General features: G+C 39.4%; 1 protein-coding gene across 1 annotated transcript in view; it reads left to right on the top strand.

Moving 5' to 3' along the window:
* Positions 1–17,268, top strand: part of LOC109033507 (facilitated trehalose transporter Tret1) — an 83,056-nt gene that overhangs the window by 42,678 nt on the left and 23,110 nt on the right. The window contains exon 2 of the mRNA XM_019046163.2: positions 5,711–5,785. Coding sequence (XP_018901708.2) covers positions 5,726–5,785 — 60 coding nt within the window. The 5' untranslated portion in view covers positions 5,711–5,725. The remainder of the gene's footprint in view (positions 1–5,710; positions 5,786–17,268) is intronic.

The raw sequence follows: 17,268 nt of genomic DNA, 5'->3' as shown, positions 1-17,268 counted from the left end.
CGCCGATGCAGACACCAGCTACCGCTACTGTTCGTCGCTCTTACGTAACGCCCCGCCACCGCGCCGGAAAAAGTCGGTAAAATGATGCGCTCTAAGCTCTCAGTTCCTGTGCTAGAAAGCTCACGGCGCCATTGGCACCTGAGAGTCCAGATTTCAATATAGTTGAAAATAGAGCGCACGGAAAAAATGAGCTGCTGATCATTTATGCACTGAAAAAAAAAACCTCCAGCCGTGGGAGTCGAAATTATGGGCTATATAGACATACCGTCCGTTCCGGGCTCAAAGGCCGAAAATTCCGGCTGCTGGAGCCGTAGCTTCGATTGCTCCGGGTTCAGAGGCCGAAGCTACAGCTCCTGCAGCAGCCGGAATTTTCGGCCTTTGAGCCCGGAACGGACGGTATGTCTATATAGCCCGTAATTGCGGCTCCCATGGCCGGAGTTTTTTTTTTTTTTTTTTAGTTTAAAGAAGAAAATGACGGTAAAACTACTGTAGTCAACTTAGTTTTAAAAAATCAAATTTTGAGATTTGAGTAACTCTTTTCTCCAAGTTCCAAGTGGTTTAATAAATTTTTGTAAAAAAAGAGGGCGCTAGGTTGCGTTTTCACTCCGCAGTTATGTACATCCTGAACGCTTTTTTTTCTTCTATATGTGTCTTGCGAATTGGTTTCAAAAGTTCTGAGGAAAATTCCATATCTGGAGACAGACTATCTTCAAACCAAATAATGCAAGTTCGGTTTGACATTTTTTAGCGTCTTTGGTCCTACGTGTCTGTAGAACCCTCTTCTATGCTCCAGTAACAAAAGCTCAATTTCTGGTGGAGCTTTTGTAGATTGAGGACTTTTTTCCCTTGGAGAGTCACTTTCATTGATTAAACCAAAAAGTAATGCAAATGATTCCCGTACAAGCGAACAAAGAGGACCTATCTCAACAGCCTGTTGGCACCCGACTCAAAAGTTACTCAATAACTATCAACGCCTGTTGAAACTTTCTTGATCAACGTTATGAAGATGATTTGCCAGCAAATGACTTGTATAGAATATTTAGGCATTTTACCAAGGAGAAGAAAAAAAGAAATTCAAATCACAGTAATGCAAGACCGGGGAAATAAGTGAGCCATAGATTAAAGCGCTCTCACTTAAAATTTTCGGTTTTTTTTTCTCACCCGTTAGCACTGAAAAAAGCCTCAGTTGTTGAAATCAAAATTTTAGAAAAAACAATTTCGAGTCGTGTGTTAAGGTTTTTTTCGTAGTTGCTTTAGGGAATAAAGTAAAGGAAAAAATAAGCGGGGTAAAGGATTTCGTTTCACCAATTGTGTTTTAAACTTGTTGCTAAAATATTATTCACAAAAAATCGAGGGCCATGCTGAGATTTTCTTTAATGAGTACAATGAGTCTTTTCTCGCAGTTTTGAAATCACAAAGTAGGACTGAGGAGCTGAAAACTAATTTTGCCAAGCTAGATTATGTCATTTGCTCTCATTTTAATCGTGAAACAGTGTCATTATGGAGCCATCGGTCAAATACATCTTCCTGATACTATATGACATCACTCAGCCTCACTTTGTTGTTTTGTGTGTCGAATTTCTGAAATGTTTGTCGCTTCAGAGATGCAGGCTTCTACGCTCAGAAACACTCAAAATCACCAGCAACACCCATTAAAATAGATCTTGCATCTTAGATAAAAAATATGGAATGAAAGTCATTTTCTGTAATTGTCATTTTCGTGGAATTTTTCTCTTCATGAATGACACGCACAGCTTAATTGAAGAACCAGCCATGCACGAGGAAAATGGATACATTTAGCATTTAGGATTATAAAAATTCAAATGCAGTTCCTGGAAGCTTAGTTCACTCCATGATTTCTCAAAATGAATTGGAAATAATGGGTGCAACTGACTCGTTTCTTCAAGCTTCTAATTTTAAATATAAACTATTGAATTTTACTTGAGGTTTATAAAAATTTTCATTTTAATGCCTCGTTAAAGGCTTACATAAACCCCCTTTAACCACAATGTACATCATACGGGGCTAAACTATAGGAAAAGAAGCTGTGTTCTGCCGTGCTAAGGAAGAACGCCGTATAAACATTCGAGAGTTGCCAAATTTCCTCCAATGAAATTTTTATTTTCGAAGAAAGATATGAATATTTTTCCTTGTAATTTTCGGGGACTTTCGTTAAAATTGCGAACAAAATTATCTGAAAAAATGGAAGGAAAATGTTCTTAAGTTTACCAGGAAATTCGTGTTTTATCAAATGAAATTTGGCAACGCCTGATGGTTCATACGGCGTTTTTTCTTAGCGCGGTAGTATTAGGGCCGACTATGAATACTGGCCACAGTCTCCGTTATGACTATAGAACCGGTTAAATACAGAGCTTTTTACCTCTTTAAAAAAGGAAAAAGCACCAGGCGCTTACCACACTACAAGATAGTGCACTTGTACAAGTATGCACATTCCCATTTCATGAATTGGCTCTTTCCCTAGCGCACATATAAGGTGCAGAGGGGTCGTTTGCCTGTTCCTGGTGCAATAAACTTCTCGTGTGTTATAGTCACGTGGCTTTGATTGACAGACAGTTACATGATTCTCTCTTGAAATCAATGCATCTGTGAAAGCTTTCCGCCGGATAGCTCGTGACGTAAGGGTCCGGTTTAAAAGATAGAGCCCATATTTTTAAAATCTCAGTAAAATCTCCTTCAACGTCATATTTTTTGTAAATTTTCAGAAGTTTTTGTCTTGAAGGCTCCTCGCTCGATTTGAAAAAAAAATGTAAATTGTGCTTTGAATACTTTGCAGTTTCGGTGCACCTTTCAATTGAATCCGTTGGTTTCAGAGACAATCCAACTGTGAAAATTTTGAAAATTCGTTTTATTGCAGAACAGTGGACTGAAAGCAACTTTCCTTTTAGGTCTTGCTCAATTTTTTTATTTATTTTTTTTTTTCAAGAGACATTTTTTTGACTTTTTGAAGGTTTGACATCGGTAAGTTTCGATTTTTTCTAATTTCCTATATTGAAGGAGAAGAATCCGTCTTGAAAGACTTCAATCGCTTGTATCTCTGATATGCAAAAAGTAGCCCTGCCCATCAGTCACTCAACTATAGATTAACGACATGCATAAAAAAAAAAAAAAAATTCATATCATTGGAAACGATAGGTTTCCCTCGTTTGTTTCTTTAGTTTTAGGCACTTTTCGATCCTTAAAATTAGGGTCACTCTAGAACGATTAGATCCGATTTAAGGTGAGTTGCATAAGCATCGACGAACGTTTTTTACTCGCAGCTGAGTTAAAAAATAGCCCAAAACCCACGGTCTCTAAAATTTCTATCATCAAAATCTCAGCTTTACTACCCGTTTACATACTGGCGTTAGTATTTCATTCTCGTAAGATAAACGTAACGAATGATTCGACATCGATGGAGTTTTTTCGTTGGTCCGGAATCTCATCATGCTTTGCAATTGAAAAATTCCGCATGAGCTCTGGGCGTAATTTGGGAAAAAATTTGCGATAAAATTCATTATTTCAGGAATATTTTTATTCGGAATTTAATCCAAAGAACCTGAAAATTTCAAGGGGAAATTTTCATATCCATCCACAGAAATAAATAGTTTCTTGAGGGAAATTTGGGGGCGTTCGAAGGTTCATACGGCGTTCTTCCTTAGCTCGGCAGCATTGTTGATAAGAATGTCCTCTGAAATAGGGTGCCGTGTTACCACTTGAGGAAACGTCATGCTTCAGTTGGTGTAAATGCAGGGCGTGATGCATCGTATGAAAGCGCGGAGAAAGCACTGGTGACTGGATTGCTGATCTGTAACTTTATCTTCAACGGATGTAGCATTATCGACGCGACGTAACGAATTACAATCGGAAATCATATCACCGTGCTGCAGATTGGACTGGCCTTTTTTTAAAGTGCTGAAATGCTGGATTCTACGTAAGCAAATACATCAGAATCAAATGAAATCCTCCTTTCGTTAAATAGGAGGATGCGGATTTCATTAAAAAGGAAATGCGAAGTTGCTAATTTTCCGCTAGTGAATGCCTCTTACTAATAAATCATTGGGTAATCATTTTGATGTTTCCTTGACGACAGAACGTAACTACGTTTCAACGTACGAAGTTCTTACTTGTAAATTGCGAAGCAACCATGGACATTTATTGCTGAAGATTCCTCTGATTTTTCTTCGAATTACAGGCTATAACCAGCATAATTTTGGACAGAGGTCACATTGTCATACTTATTATCGTAAAAAAAATTGAACCTTTTTCATCAATTTTACAACTCTAGAATGAAGTTACGTTCCTTCATGTGAGAAAAGGCAATTTTCCAGCAAAATCTCGGACAAAAACTGCATACTCCAACGCTCGAAAGAAATTGAATCGTTATTCAATGTTTAAATTTTGAAAAGAACTACGCACGCCTTTGCATGAGTTTTTTCCGTCAAAATCGACTGAAAAAGCACTTTTAGGAAACATTTCATGGAAGAGAAAAGTCTCATTTTTACCCGTGGAATACGTTCCTGCAGTCTGGCAGTTACCCGTGAATCACTGTGTATAGTAGAGTATTGATGGAACGATTTAACTTTTTTTGTAACGAGGGACCAGCCAATTTAAAAATCCATCGCTTATCATCCATTTAAAAGTCCATCAGTATCAACAAAACCAATTCAGTGATAAGAGATCGCCGCTACTTCATATAAAACCCCCAGTTCCTTTTTTCAACATATGGTTATCTGGTGCTCATTATAAATCTCTAGAATATTTTTTGTCTCCAAAGATAACTTGTCTGTACAAGTCATCCTTCAATTCGTTATCCGCGGTGCGACTTCGGAAATTAGCATGCGAAATACACCTCAGTAAATCAGCTGACTGACCGACTGGCTAAAAAAAACCCTCCGGCACGTGAGTCCCGAGTCAGGGCCATCCGAGTTGAGTGAACTCCGGTTAAGGCCCCTGCGGATAGGAGCGTAGGCAACTTGCGCTACTGTTGTCCGTGGTCGCACATGAGCGTGTGCGCGATGCGACGCCAACTGCCCCCACCAAGCTCGGTTAGGCACACAACACACGTGCCTGTGTGCTGTAGAATAAGTCACGAATATTAAAATGTGCCTCTGTGTGAGTGAGTACCAACTTGGCTGAGAGTGCTGAACTCCTCTTCATAAATGATGTCATTTCCATATTGCCAAGCTGTGCCACGGGAAATGTGAAGGAAATGGAATTAGTTAGTAACGTGTTTCTGTCAAACGGAACTATGTGCATCAAGACGTGAGCCCTCCGACCCATATGAATACATGCATTACAGGGCTCCCGTCATAATGCACATAGTTCCGTTTGATAGAAATACGTCCGGTTAATTTATTACGACGCACAGTGGATCGAGTCAATTAGAGCAGAGGTCGGACGTGAAATTTTTGACTGAAACTGCATATTTTGATGTTTACTCTGTCACATTTTAAATTTCAAGAGGTGTTTACAGAAGAAACTTTTACGAGGAAACTAATGGAACCATTTTCAGTCTTGAAGTTCGATATTATAAAATTTTCTTTTCCTTTTCATCGAGTAGACTGCCTGGTCGACTCAACGCATTTGAGTCTTAACTTACTCGCTAGATCGTACGAATTCTTATGTTTCATCTTCATGTAGATGTTATTGAACATTTAAATTTTCAAAATTTTCTTCTCTTTCATAATTTTTCTTCTTCTCTGTTTTACAGGAGAATTTTACCACGATGACGACTGACATGAATTTCGGCGCAAAGCCGGAATCGAGGAAAGCCATCCTAATACAGGTAAGCTTTGGTCATATCTTTTCTTTCTTTTTGACAACAATCCCTCCCCTCCGCCCCCCCTCCCTATGCGGGCAGTTAGTAGTTTCCGTTGATTGAACGTCATTCCAACGTCCATTTTTTGGGTCCAGTTTTCACCGAGGAGCCCCATTTTGAATAAACTATTCAGAATTTTATCATGGAAGCTGAATAAAAATTACATTTTTAAGGAACCACCCATTGGAATATAAAATAAAAAAACACGAAATCTGCCCTCTATTGATTTCTGAAATATCAATTTCAATTGTTTTCTTTTTTTCTAATAAAAAATTACTACCGGCTCTGAGTGTTTTCTCAAAAAGTTCGAAAATATCTCGTGTGACCTGTCAAAAAAAAAAGATAAATACACGTGAAAACCATAAGCAAGAGCCCATTCGCAAAATTGGAACAATAATCCTGGTAATCTGCGAGAGAGAGAACTGAAGAAAGTCATTTCTCACATATGCCTAGTTGAAGCTAGAGTACCTATATTGAGAGAGTATGGCCACTGGGGTTTCCACCTCTGATTGGCTAAGCCATCTTAGGCTAAATGGAGCCCTTAGGACCCAAAAATGGCGGACGCCATAAATTAATGTAATGCAAAATGACTCAAAATGTAGTTTTCTTTGCTTATCGTAACGAGAAATTTACTCAAATGCACTATTGCGACATCTTTACATATTGTTAAGACTAATCGTGTGCAATTTTTGAGAAAAATTATCTTAGATGTAGTAAGGTTGGCAGCAAGTGCGGTTGGTGATAACCGTCAAAAGTTGGCAATGACCCCCCTCCCATCCACAAAAACCAAAACAAAGCACCGCCATTTTTGGGTCCTAAGCCTCTCCATGGGGCCCAGTGGCCATACTCTCTCAATATAGGTACTCTAGTTGAAGCCACCTTCCTCATAAACTGTTCGAATTTCCATTCGAGAGCGATCGAGACCAGAAAAGGATTGTAGGAGTGTGGCACCCATTGTAAATTGCAATCACACGTGGCGTTCTCTGGTCGGCATAGAAGGACCTTGAGGACTCCCGAGTCCCGACTCCCAACTCCATCTCGGGGCCTCTACCTTCCACCCAGACGCTTACTCTGTCGTGCTAAGGAAAAACGCCGTATGAGCCCTTAGACGTTGCCAAATTTCCTTCGATAAAAACAGAATTTACAGGGAAAATTGTGAATATTTTTTTCCAACATTTTTAGACAATTTCGTACGCAATTTTATCTAATATATCTGAAAATTTCAAGGAAAAATTTGCATGAATGTTGTCAAAAATACACGTTTTATCAAGGGAAATTTGGCAACTCTCGAATGTTCTTACGGCGTTCTTCTTTAGCGCGGCAGTACTCCTGTTGCTCATTCTGTGAAAAGTATTAAACCGCCATGCTAAGGAGAAACGCCGTATGGACATTCTAAAATGCGTCTGTTGCACGCAAGAGATACAGTCAATTAGATACGCACTCTTCATGGGTAAAATAGCACGGAAATGACGTTGGACATGTCGAAAAAATCTTAAATTCATTCCTTAGTGCGCAATCTGCGTAGTTTGTAACAAGTTTTTTCAAGTTGCGCACGTTTACGGGCAGTTTTTCTCGGTCACTGTGGATTAACGCATTACCTGATGAATCCATGCTTTTGAACAATAGTAAATGAATGTTTTGCAACTACGTAGGTAACTATTCGAGCTCTCTGGTAGGATTTCTGCCTACGCGGCAAACAAAATCGCACATCGCATATTAGTTGGTTTAGCCAGTCAAAGCATGCAGGGAGGTTAATGTGTTTTTTGAATAGGCAACTATTCGTGTTCTTTGCTGGGTTTGTTGCCTACACTGCGAAATTGAAGGCGAGCTTCAAGGTAGGAGAATATATCCTGATAAGCTCCCTACATCGCGTGTCGTTTCGATCAAAGTTAGTGGAGTGGCATAAATGTAAGGTTTACTTAACTAAACATTTTCTCTGTTTTGTTTGCGCTTCACGATTAAAACACTGGTTGCGTTTTAACTTTGGCTCAGTAGCGAGATTGTATCTACTTAGGCAAAAGTACCGATCTAACTTCAATCTATTGCAAATTCACTGCGTTCATCCAAGATTCTTTTCCCTTTCCATTGTCCTTTTCTTTTGTTTCTTTTTATGAATAAATAATTCCATTTTTACTGCTTTTCATACTGACCAAGAGGCCAGATATTAAATATGAGGCCATTAAACCATGGCATTTCTCACCTAAGTTATGAATGAAACGCGAGTTTGGAATATCAGTGGGCTTCGATCTGTCCTGATGCGACTTTTTCTAATCACTTTGAGGTTATGAGGACTCTGTAAGTGGCGAGGTTTTATTTGTAAATCTAGTAAAAAATACACCTGAGAAACGCTAAAAATTGTATTTCAGACAAAGTTTAAAATAGATAGACCAATCCAATGTACGCGCCTCTAGCGCGTAATTTCTGCTGCCGCGCCGGGCCGTCTAGCGCACAGCTAATCGCGCCGCGACGCCGGCCGCGGCCAGCTTCAGCGGCGCTGCCCTAGAGAGCGCTCGCGTCGCCAAGATGTTTTAAGTTTTACTAAGGTCATTTTATTTTGTTTACGAAAGGAAAATATTAAGTTGTCTGGTTCCCAAGGTTGTAAATAAATGTAAATAAAGCAAAGAAGGTTTCAAGGTTAAAGGTGTTTAAGTTCTTTTCTCAGAATTATTTTTTGTTCTCCAAAGTCCTATGCCGGGCGCGGGATACCGATTTACCCACGTCCTAGGTGCACGCCGATACAAGTGCCATTTCATCGCCATTCACCAAGCAGCAGTCAACGGCTCCACAGATCCAAACTTCCAAGGTGCGTCCGGCAATTCAGTGCTCATAAGGTAAGGTCTCCCCGGTTTGCCCGGTGTCAGTGCAGGTAATTCCCCGGTACGCCCGGTGTATTAGCTCGTACGCCCCGGTTAGCCCGGAGAAGTTTAGATAGGGACCCCGGTTCGCCCGGAGAGTAGTTTAGGGACCCCGGCTAGCCCGGTGAACTGCAGAGTAGGGACCCCGGCTCGAGCCCGGTGTTAGTTAGGAACCCCAGCTCAAGAGGGCTGAAGCCAGGCCCGCGCGCTCTTGGTAGCTTTTCACACCTTTAAAATTAAATTAGGGATTAAGGCCCCGACATCCATGACAAATTCATCGGGAAATTATTATAAACTGAAAAAAAATTACTTTCCGTGACTTTCCCCAAAAAATTATTGACAGGTTATTAGAAAGTTTGTATGCTTTAAATACTTAAAATATTGAAAGTTAGTAGATCGTCAATTTTCGAAGTGAGGAGTTACACTGAATCAGATTAGGAGCAATAAAAGGAAAAGTTAGGAATGTAACGCTTTCAGAGACTCATCTTGAACCATATACTATGATCCAAGATTGATACATTTTGCTGGAATCACGCCAGAAGGCATCGACGCTAGTTCTGCCGGGCTAAGGCAGAATGCCGTATGAACATTCAAGAGTTGCCAAACTTCTTTCAATAAAATGTTTATTTATGAAGAAATGAAGAAAAAAACACTAAGAAGTGGCCCGAAACCTGTATGTGACAAGGTAGAGAGAAAAAAAAACCTAAACCAAGGTGAAAATGGTGTGGACCCAGCACCATTTCTCCGCCTTGTTACATATTTTTGAAGAAAAGTATGGATGATTTCCTTGAAATTTTCAGGAACTTTAGGTGAAATTGTTCTGAAAAATTGGAGGGAAAATATTCATAAGTTTACAAGGAAATTCGCGTTTTATCAAAGAAAACTTGGCAACGCTTGAATGTTCATACGGCGTTTTTCCTTAGCACGGCAGAGTTGATGTCTTCTTTTTCCTGGCCCTCTTAGAACTGCCTCCCCCGGGTCGTGCCACGGCTCTCCTTAAAGATACCGCAAAGCAATAAATGCCTCCAGTTCTCTCACTCCTAGAAATGCACGATCGCGGCGATGCGGCGTGGAAGATCGATCATCGATATTTCCCCATTTGAGGCTATGATAAAGAATCGATCATTGAGGTGTTCGTTGCGAACACCCTGTGTATCGATCCTTTTCCATAGGTTTAAATGGCAGACCAATCGATATATCGCAAAGCACGCCACGCCACTGAAGGCAATAGCTCAAGTTTCCTTTTCGAGGAGGCCAGTATGATCGGAACTTGGACGATTTGCTCTGCGCGAGTCTTCCGTCCCGCGGCTGCCATTTCGATGATTTTTCATCAGAGGCCGAACCAACAATTCGCCAACACCGGACTTTCTCCATTTAAACCTATGGTAAATAATCGATTCTTATCGGAGCACCTGGCCCCTCCAAGAATCGATACATTTGCTTAAGTGTAAATGGAGGAAATCCGGTGTTGCCAAATTGCTGGATCCACCAATGGCTGCCATCTCGTAGATTTTTCATTCATTTATCAATTGAAGTAACAATAAAAACACATTAAAGTACAAAAAACAAATGGGTATACAAGGCTAAGGAGCGATAAAACAAACCAGGACGTTCCGGGCCAATTACATGCCCATTCTTAACTGGAACAGAAGCTAAAAAAATTAAAAATTAAAACGAGAAAATGAGCATGCAACTGACCGAGGTAGGAATCAGTGTAAACTGAAAAGCAGAGCAAAGATGGCCAGAGGGGCACTATCACCTCCTTGATAATAGGCCAACCTCTACACCCACCAAGGAGTATTTATAGAGGCTCTTCTCCACCACAGTGGACCACAGAAAAACTGGTGATAGGATGCGCTCAATCCATCTATGTCAGCTCTAAAGTTGCATAGTTCACCTCTATTCTTGACGATATTTATCATCTCCAACACACCTCTGGCAAAGTCCCGGACTAATTTTTACATTTTTTAGCTTCTGTTCCGGTTGAGAATGGGCATGTAATTGGCCCGAAACGTCCTGGTCTGTTTTATCTCTCCTTAGCCTTGTATACCCATTAGTTTGTTGTATATTAATGTGTTTTTATTGTTGTCTGCATTCGGGCTATTGTAACTCACTGTCTCATCTCTCTCTTATCAATAATTGGTGTATTACAATGGAGTCGAAATCGAAATAGAACTAGCTGTGGTAGTGCAGTCAACAAATTGCTGTAGTGCCACAATTTTAGGGGATAACCCCTAATAATTTTTTTTCCGTAATTGCAAACCGAAATACATGCGGTTTGATGGTTTCAACGTGGATGTGTAGTTTCTCTTAATCTATAGACTCACGCGTAGTCATAGGTTAGTGCACGTGAGATTTCTATTTTTGGTCTAGCGCTGAAAAAGCGAATAATAAGAAAATGGAAAAGCCGGTCGGACACCTGTTCAGTAGCAGGAGTGAGTAGCTTAAGTGCTTTTTGCGTGCTTGCGCAAGTCCATCAAGAGCGTCACTCAAGATTCGAGCGGTCGATTGAAGCTTTTAAAGCTTAAAAGTTCAAAGATACCCCAATATGCCGCCCTGGTTTCCAGACTTTCGTATAAAAAATCCGCTCAATCATTGACTTTGTCTACTATTACGGCTTCCTTAAATTTCTTCCGTGTTTTGGCAACATGCTTTCTGGCATATGCGTATTTTTTTACAAGTAGACATACATTTTGGTAAAAATTCAGTCGTGAAGTGTTCTGTAACGAGTTAAGTTGGGTCATCTGTACGCATATTTCAACTTATTTACTCGCAAACATCAAGCTTGAGTCCACTTTCAGACTCTACAACTATGGTCAACCTTCAAAATGAGGTATTTTGTTTTGTTTGCTTTTTTTTCATCTTTCCTATTTTAATCTTATAGTGGAAATGCAAATGTTGTGAGGATTAAAATGGTTTCAGTCTCAACAGTTTCTTTAAATTAATCAAGGAGTGACTCTTAAAAAAACTAGTCCTTGGCCGGTTCTAAAATATTTAGTATATCGACGGTGAAACTACCAAATCACGTATCTCGGTTTGCGACGTCGCAGACTTCCTGTCATACTTTATTTTTTAAATGAAAAACTATTTAACGTCCAGTCTTGAAAATTTCTGTGATTTTTCCTCTTCGCGCGGAGAAAATTCTGTGAAAATTTCAAGGAATGATATTGATTTGGTCTATTTCCAAAAAATAAAATGTGAGCGTAGATTTTTAAACACCGCGAACGAGATACGTGGTTTGGTAGTTTCACCGTCGATATTTCATGTCCATTATTTTTATGTAAAGTACTTCATTCGAAAATAGAGTGACGGCATGTTCTCTTGAGAAATGTAAGTTGAGCAATGTAGTCCATTTCATGAAATAGCCAGGTAACACGACGAGATATGTTCTAGGACGAGAGTGTGTCTCGTAAAAATAAGAGCTTTACTAAATGATGAAAAAATAGCTCAAATCATGAAATAGAAATTCATATCGTTCATTTCTGGCCGCATTTAAAAGTGAAGATTTTGCAACAATGTGACGAATCTATTAATTATGGTACCTTGATGGAAAACCAAAGTAGCTTGATGTCTCTTGTATGGTTCATTAGGCCTTCCTCAATGCGACATGTTTTTCCCGATTGAAAAGGAAATATGTCGGTCAGGCACGGGAACCGACCATTAATTCCCATTCATTTACCCATCTAAAAATTCAAACGCGAATGGAAAAAGAACATCTATAATAAAAGAGAGGATTTAAGATTTACACAATTAGAAACCTGGATCGATAAATTTTCCAGCGCGGATCGACGCTTGTTAAATAAACGCCCTCCATAAAACAGGTGGGAAGCAGCAATAATTGATCGGGTTAAATCTCGATTTGTTTTTTGTATATACTACGTTACCCCGGTCACAAATTCATGGGGGATCTCATTCCCGAAGGGAAGTCACGAGTTTTAGGAGCAATGGTAAAATGAAGTAACGAGCTTTTTACCTCACAAAACTATAGAATCATCCGCCGAATATACTTCCGCGGGAACCATGTGATAAAGCAATGGAGAATTTGCAAGGGTCTGAAATTTGATGAATTTCCTGTTTAAGTGGAATCCTTTGAGTGAACTGAACACGAAGATACCCTTGATTCATAAATTGAGCAATTATTAGAGGAGATATGACAAAATAACCGATTCTGCTAAAATACATGTGTTTAAATGGGAAATGCCGCCAGATGACGTCACAAGGCGGCACATTTTCTCACTTTTAAATCAATTTTTCTCCAATTTCCCATGTCAGAAAAAAATTATGAAAAATATTGCGAACTCAGCTCATTAGGCACTTTCAGATGAAGCAATAAAAAAATTGCGTGCAAATTCTCCATTGAACTGACACGAATACGTGGTTCTCATATTATAATGATAGGTACATAAAATTGGATATTGGAAGGTGATTCAAAAAAGTATTTACTCTCCTGAGTTATGATAGAAAACAAAAGATGACAGCACTACAGTGAGGCATACGAAACGCCTGTCACAACCACTATACATTCATTCATACAGGGTGTCTCACGAAAAAGGAGTCACCTGGAATATCTGGCAAACGGATTGGAATTTCGAAAAACAGTAAAAGACGTGTTCGTTAATATCGTGGGGGACACCTTTTGACGTATCTCGCGGTTTGGGAAAATTTGAAATACGTCAAAAGGTGTCCCCCACGATATTGACGAACACGTCTTTTACCGTTTTTCGAAATTCCAACCCGTTCGCCAGATATTCCAGGTGGCTCCTTTTTCGTGAGACACCCTGTATCGGCCCAACAATTTCGGTCACGGCTTACGAACTAGTGTCAGTGCAGCCAGTCCAGTCCATGCATATGGATTACCTATATGGAATTTGCCCTAAAATAAAAAGTGATTTTTGCCACTATAATGAACACATTTTGCCATCCATAAAAAATTCGATGCCTGCTATCCTTCGTCAGCGGAACAGTATAAAGGTTCATTTATAAGGCAACGCTTACTAGTTTGTTCCAACCTCCTCCCCTTTCATGTTTGAGAGGGATTTAATTTATTGACCATATATTTCCCTTGAGCAATGAATTTCAGAGGCTTTTAAAATGGCCAGAGGTAACCAAATCAGATACACCTTCAACTCACTCACTCATTTTAGCGTATCGATTTAAGGAAACCACGAACTCTTCATATGCAAATTTCAGACTTGAAGTCGGATTAGGGCGGATTCGATATTGAGATCTGCACCCACTTACCACAAAGTGCTTTCCCTATTTTTTGCCTATCTTACTCTAAATTTTTCATTTTTTACCGAAGTGTCATAATGCCATGAGTGCTTCTTTGAGCTAATGGTACCCTCCGTATTTGGGTCGGAATCTCGCTTGAGTATTCCTATTCAAATAAGCTGCACTCCTTAAAAGCAGAATGCTCGCTAAACCGCATTGGTGGACTCGGAGTAAAAGAAAGGGAAAAAATTAAGGGTGAAAAAGAAAAAAAGACATGAAGTTTTTTCAGTTCATTCAAAATAGAATTCAGTTCATAAGATCAGTTGTTGGGTAACCCATTGGGATTAGGTCGTACCCACTGTCATTCCTTAGACGTTGAAGATTAGTTCGATGTTAACTCTTACGGTAAAATCCATTTTCTCAGATTGTAAAGCTATGATGGTGCACTTAATTGAAGAATGCAGATCCCTCTTTCGAAATCTAGAGGCCTTCCGAGATAGCGATTGTTGGCATAGAAATATGAAAAATGTCTAGCTAAATCCTCATGTACAGCATTTGGATTTGGTTTCTGTCCTAAAGGGTATCCTAATATTCATTCGGATTTAGAACTATGGCAGTGGCGTGGCGTGAATTGCGATACATCGATTGTTATGCCATTTAAACCTATGAAAAAAGATCGATTATCAGGGCGTTCGCAGCGAACACCTTAGTAATCGATTCTTTACGATAGCTTCAAATGGCGATATATCGATAATCGATCCTTCACGCCACGCGACTGAACTATGTCCGTAATTGTTCAATTTTTCCTAAAATACATACTTTTATTTGTACCCAAGATACCATGTATAGCCTAGTTGCTGATCGTCGCGTCGTAATAAAGTAACTAACTAACTTAACATACGGATACCATCCATATTTTTTTTTCTGTAAAAGGAAAACAAAGGAGGAAATGTCAGTTTTGAAACACATTTAAAGCCAAGACCTCTGTTAACTGTCCGGTTTTTTTCTCGTCAAGATTGAATCAGCCAATATAGGTCAGGAATTAATATAAAGTTTTGGTATCAGGCATGAAAATAACTCCGTGAACTAATTTCTATTCCATTCGGTTGAATCTGTCATACCAATCTAAAACCTATATTTTACAAGACTTTGAAGGGACTTTGATACACTCCTTTAAATTGAACGTATTTCTGCCAAACGGAACTATGTGCATTATGACGTGAGCCCTGATATTCATATATTCTCATGGGTCTTGGGGCTCATGTCTTAATGCACATAGTTCCGTTAGGCAAAAATACGTCTAATTGGCTCATGAGCTAAAATTTTATAGAGCATAAAACACTTATTTTGGCCCAAAGATTGGATCCCTGATGAGGTACCCGCATTCGGAACTCCCTTCAATCCTTCGTAATTAAGACTTAAAAAAACTGGGTCGAATTGCTTCTCAAGAATTTTTGACATCAACCTTTAAGTTACAAATAAAATAACTGGAACAATACAAGTAATTTGAGGAATGTTTACCGATTACGTGTGTATCATCCAAAAGCTTATGTCGGAAATGTTCCAACTGAATTTTCTGAGGAACCGTAACCTGGTAAAATCTCGGTCGGATATTCTTCAGTAGACATTCGCGAAGAAGATTTAGGTCAAATCTGCTCTAGTTTTAGCTCCGAATAGAGTTCCATGATTCTCAAGAATCTTTTAATGAGTAGATCCAGTCATCCTTAATTGCTGCGGTACTTAAATGGCAAATTACTCAGATCATAGACATTCGACATTGTGAACGTACCAGCGAACGCCGCTCGCGCGCCGGGTCGCGTCTTACTACGCTCTTCCACATTTCCATGAGTGAACGTACGGAGCACCCAATACCGCACATAGAATAACGAATTGGAGTAAAACGTGCAACCCAGATAATCTCACGTGGTTGGAGTGCTCTTGATCCTGAAACGAAGTGGATAATTTCGTCGCATCTCTGACGTAAAGACGTATCTCGATACCTAAATGAGTCCTGTTTTGCGTAAAGACCCATTTTTGCTGGAGCTCATGCGAAAATGGCGATACGCTCTTATGTCAGAGGAACAAAGATTTATGACCGGTTATTTCAGAATGATAGCTGTTTAGTACGTTTCTTGATGCGGAGGATCATATTGATGGTATAAGTCCGCAACCACTTATATCGTTTGCGGTGTTTGAAAATCTCCGCTCCTAGAACTGGGGGGAAAAAAGAATAAACTAGGAAAAAAAGCACATTGGATCTAGAGTTCAGACTCTTGAAAACATTGACATGAAAAAGGACTCTTGCTTCAATCAGATTTAAGCTTAAATCAAAAGGAAATCCGCTCAAATTAAGGGGCTTGGTTCTTGATTTAAGCTTAAATCTGATTGAATCAAGAGTATTTTTTCTTGTCGATTTTTTTAAGGGTCTGGACTCTAGATCCAATGTGTTTTTTTTCCAATGTAGGCAAATGTCACATCCAAAAATTGCACCATTCAACAGGTATTTACATGCAAACCAATGGGCCATCTGATGATTGATGCGTTCCGACTGATATGACTTTTGTCTATTCTTTTCTTTCCCCAGTTCTATTTTATTTTTTTAAAGGAGAACAAATCGACATCATTCCATGAAGATTTCGCAGAATTTCCTCGGCGCTGAGAAAAAAATATCGGCAGTTTTTAAAAATTGCCGTTGAGAAGTTTTGAATTTAAATAATAAGGTACGACAGGAATTCTGCGACGTCGCAAACCGAGATACGTAGTTGCGAACTTACACCGTCGATATGTACATCGTATAATCGGAGTTTGTCGGCGACTACCACGAGTGGCATAAAAGAAAGCTTCTTCCCGGGTGGCATAAATCATCAGTACAGCAAAAAGCCATTGATATGAGGTAAAGTGGTAGATTGTAAAAAAATTTGAACCAATTTACAAAAGTAGAGAATGATTAAATTTGAGTCAAAATAATTCATCATCATATACTTGACTTTACCAGCTTAACATGATTAACGCAGAGAGTTTGCGTCTCAAATGATAACCAAAATTTTAGCCGCAAAAAGAACAGCTGTAACAATTAAATAATAAGAGTGAATGGCGGTTTTTTACTTAAGAATTTTGAGAAAGCAGAATTGCCTCGGAGATGGTACACTGTGTGCTGCCGTCCACAGGAAAACGCCAAAACCCCAATCAAGACAGGTCGATTTCCTTTGACATTTTTGCAGTGGTGAATGCATAGCTTGAGTGAGCTTCAGCTAGAATTGTATATAGCAAATGGGTAATTTTTATAGGAGAATTATAAATAAACAAGTGGTTAGAAATGAAACCAAAATAATATGAACTATGCAAAACGATAATCCGGGTATCGGAACTTGGCTGTTTTGAAAA

The sequence above is a fragment of the Bemisia tabaci genome, chromosome 4, assembly GCF_918797505.1.
Source record: "Bemisia tabaci chromosome 4, PGI_BMITA_v3".
Lineage (NCBI taxonomy): Eukaryota > Metazoa > Arthropoda > Insecta > Hemiptera > Aleyrodidae > Bemisia > Bemisia tabaci.
The sequence above is the reverse complement of the archived record's forward strand: the minus strand, read 5'-3'. Positions and strand labels throughout refer to the sequence as shown.